A 3011-nucleotide genomic window follows, 5' to 3' on the forward strand; every position below is an offset into this window, starting at 1 on the left:
CCCACCCATTTTCTATTTGTATTATTTTTTATATTCACTCTTATAAATATTATTTTAAAGTAAGAAACAATTATTGAATATGGTTTTTAGAATCAACAATAGGATACAAGATTTCATGTTGAAGAGAAATTTCACGCAAAATTAAACTAAAAATATGAGTTTTGCAAAAAAAATTGACGTGATGGATTTTTTTACTATTACTTTCGGTTTTAGTGAGTAAAAATCTATAAGAAACAGTAAAAATATCCTATGCAGTTTTTTGGTTGCAGACCTGTGTAATTAATGAACCACTGGAGTTATGCATCTGAAATTTGGTACAGTGATACATCATATAATATATCTACAAATTATGAATGGAATGTTGTTTGAAATTTAACAATTACTAACATAATAATGGATAAGAAATTTCAGATTATGTCCAACACATTTGATGTAAACAAATTTTGGACTTCAGACAAAAGTTATTCCAAAGTGATACTGAAGATGTTAACAACCATTAATANGTGTTGACTTTAAGTACAATAAATACAACTGATATTATTATTCTTGAACTAGGTATTTTTTTAAGAAATCCCAGAAGACTGCTTTCTTCATAGTCACCGCCATGAAAGTCTCAAATCTTACAAACCATGAAAATATTTATAATTGCAAGTTATAAAAAAATTAGTCATTTAGGACTCAATCATCTGATCATCTGTATAAGAGTCCAGCATGCTGCTCCATGAGCCCAATTGCATTTTATCATTGGGTTAATCTACATTATCTAACAACATAAAATCTGTAGGACTGGAAGTCTGTGACAGGAATGTACCATAAGCCTTGTGGGTTATATTCAAACTTGTTTACTCTTTTAAGATTCTGATGTTAAAAAAAAAGCCAGAATTTAATATATCCATTTCAATATTTTCAGAAAATCTAGATTAATTACGTACTATGAGGAAATAATAATGTGAGGATGAGGTCTTATGTACACTCTGTAACATCAAAGGAAATAAAATTTAAATGGGCAAAAATTATTTGTTTCAGCAGTATGAGGAAGGTGCCACAAATAAACCACAAAATCACATATTTATATGCAAAAACTTTCTTAAAAAGCATTCTTGTCTTTGTGCATATTTGTATGGATGTACCTTGTGTACATAAATAAAAGCAATGCAGCCAGAACATTACTTTGTTTCTGTGATGTTTTACAGTTCTCAACATATATAACTTTTAATTTTGTCTCAATTTATTTTAGCGTATGCAGCACTGACATTGTAGTAAGATGACAGTAAAAAGTAAAGCTGTCCCTGTGCTTAAATACTGTAATTTAGCAGTACGCCATGAAGACATGTGGGGGGAGTGGATGTATAGATCCACATTTTCTTGACCTCAGCTTCGATCCCTCGGTCGTCCAACCTGTAGCTAATCTCTATACATACTACGCTATCCCGGCTTCTAATGTGATTACAGTACTATTCAAATAATTCAACACTGCTGGCAATAAAGGTAGTAAACAAAATTATTCAGTACACTTACTAGGGTCAGTTTAACCCTTAAAGGAAACTCTTTCTTGTAGAAAAATATTTGGATGATTATTATACATGGTGTTGTCATCACTTTTGCAACCTGATACGTCCCGACGGTGTTGTTTTGTAAACTTAAATTGGTAAAAACTACAAATCCGCAAAACGTGAATGCCAATGGCACCATATCTTTTAAAGGCACATGCTTCACTTTAAAGACATTGCATTTCTGACACAAAACCAGCCCTACAAACGTAACAACAAAATGTAGAAATGTCAATGTCAAATTGGGAAATCCTACATACTTATACACCCACTTGTTCAGTAAAACTATAACTATAGAACTGACTATGTTGAAAATGAGATAGAACAAAGTAATAAGCGTTCCTTCGCTGGTATTTTCCATTTCTTCCAAATATAAAAAGACTACTCGTAGAACTCAGAAATTAATGGTGTAGGATGGTATGTTATTTTATAAGTTTACGGAAGCGTAATATCCATTCCGCTTTCATCGCTACCACCGATACCACCGGCCCTGTACGAACAATCCATTCGGGCACATGCCACCAAGACAGCCAACCACACGCAACAGGGCAGGGATAGATAAGGTAAATACATAACATAACTACTCACGGATTAGCAAGATCAACTGTTACTGATAGAATAGATGTGATATGTATGTCTCGTAGACATGCTTTTTGGGTGCTATTGTTTGGAATTATCGAGCGTTATCAATAGCATACAAAATGTTATCTTAATTCTCGTCTGAAGGTCAAGTACATATATATATGAAATCAATGGGGATCAGTCTGGATTTCGACGTAACAGATCAACTACTTATCAAACTTTTTATTCTTCAGATACTGGGGAGGGAATGGGAGCTTTGTGAGACAGTACATCAGCTGTACAGAGAATTCAAGAAAGCCTATGAATCTGTTAGTTGGGAATTATTGTATAACATTACCGTTGAGTTTTCGGTACCCATGACTAATTAAAATAGGTTCAAATGACAGCTATAGCGAAGTCAGTATAAGTAAAAATTTTCCTGATATTTTCCCTACCCAAAATGGTCTAGAACAGTGTTCCGCAACTTTTTCTACTCAAGGCACACCATGAAGTATCCATGACTCAACACGACACACCAAAATATTATTCCCCTCAAAAAAATATATCAGACAATTAATATAAATACGTAACGTGATCAACTTATTACTATAATATTATTATTTTATTATCATTAAACAGAAATCGACTCGTGCGTTTAATGAACTTTAATTCACTGTAGAGTGTAGAAAATACACTGCTATTACTATTAAAGTAAATACAGTAATTCTACACATACCCTCAATGTTATACTTGCGCCTGCGTAGCTGCACGCAGGCGACTGATTCGTGGTGGAATCGTTGACAACGCAAGTCTCATTTCTTCATCGATGGATTTGAGCCGCTCCCTCTTTGATGTCTTAATTTCAGTTAACGTCGAGAAGCCCAGTTCACACAAATATGT

At 33.5% G+C, this 3011-nt stretch overlaps 1 protein-coding gene across 3 annotated transcripts in view; it reads right to left on the minus strand.

Moving 5' to 3' along the window:
* LOC111872362 (solute carrier family 35 member E3) overlaps positions 1-2085 on the minus strand; it is a 31280-nt gene extending 29195 nt beyond the window's left edge. For all 3 annotated transcript variants that reach the window (XR_002844216.2, XR_002844215.2, XM_023866161.2), the window contains exon 1: positions 1519-2085. Coding sequence is in view for 1 of the 3 variants with exons in the window: in XM_023866161.2 (XP_023721929.1) it covers positions 1519-1911 (393 nt within the window). In the remaining 2 variants the exon portion in view is untranslated. The remainder of the gene's footprint in view (positions 1-1518) is intronic.
* Between the last annotated feature and the right edge of the window lie 926 nt (positions 2086-3011).

The sequence above is a fragment of the Cryptotermes secundus genome, unplaced genomic scaffold (assembly GCF_002891405.2).
Source record: "Cryptotermes secundus unplaced genomic scaffold, Csec_1.0 scaffold144, whole genome shotgun sequence".
NCBI lineage: Eukaryota > Metazoa > Arthropoda > Insecta > Blattodea > Kalotermitidae > Cryptotermes > Cryptotermes secundus.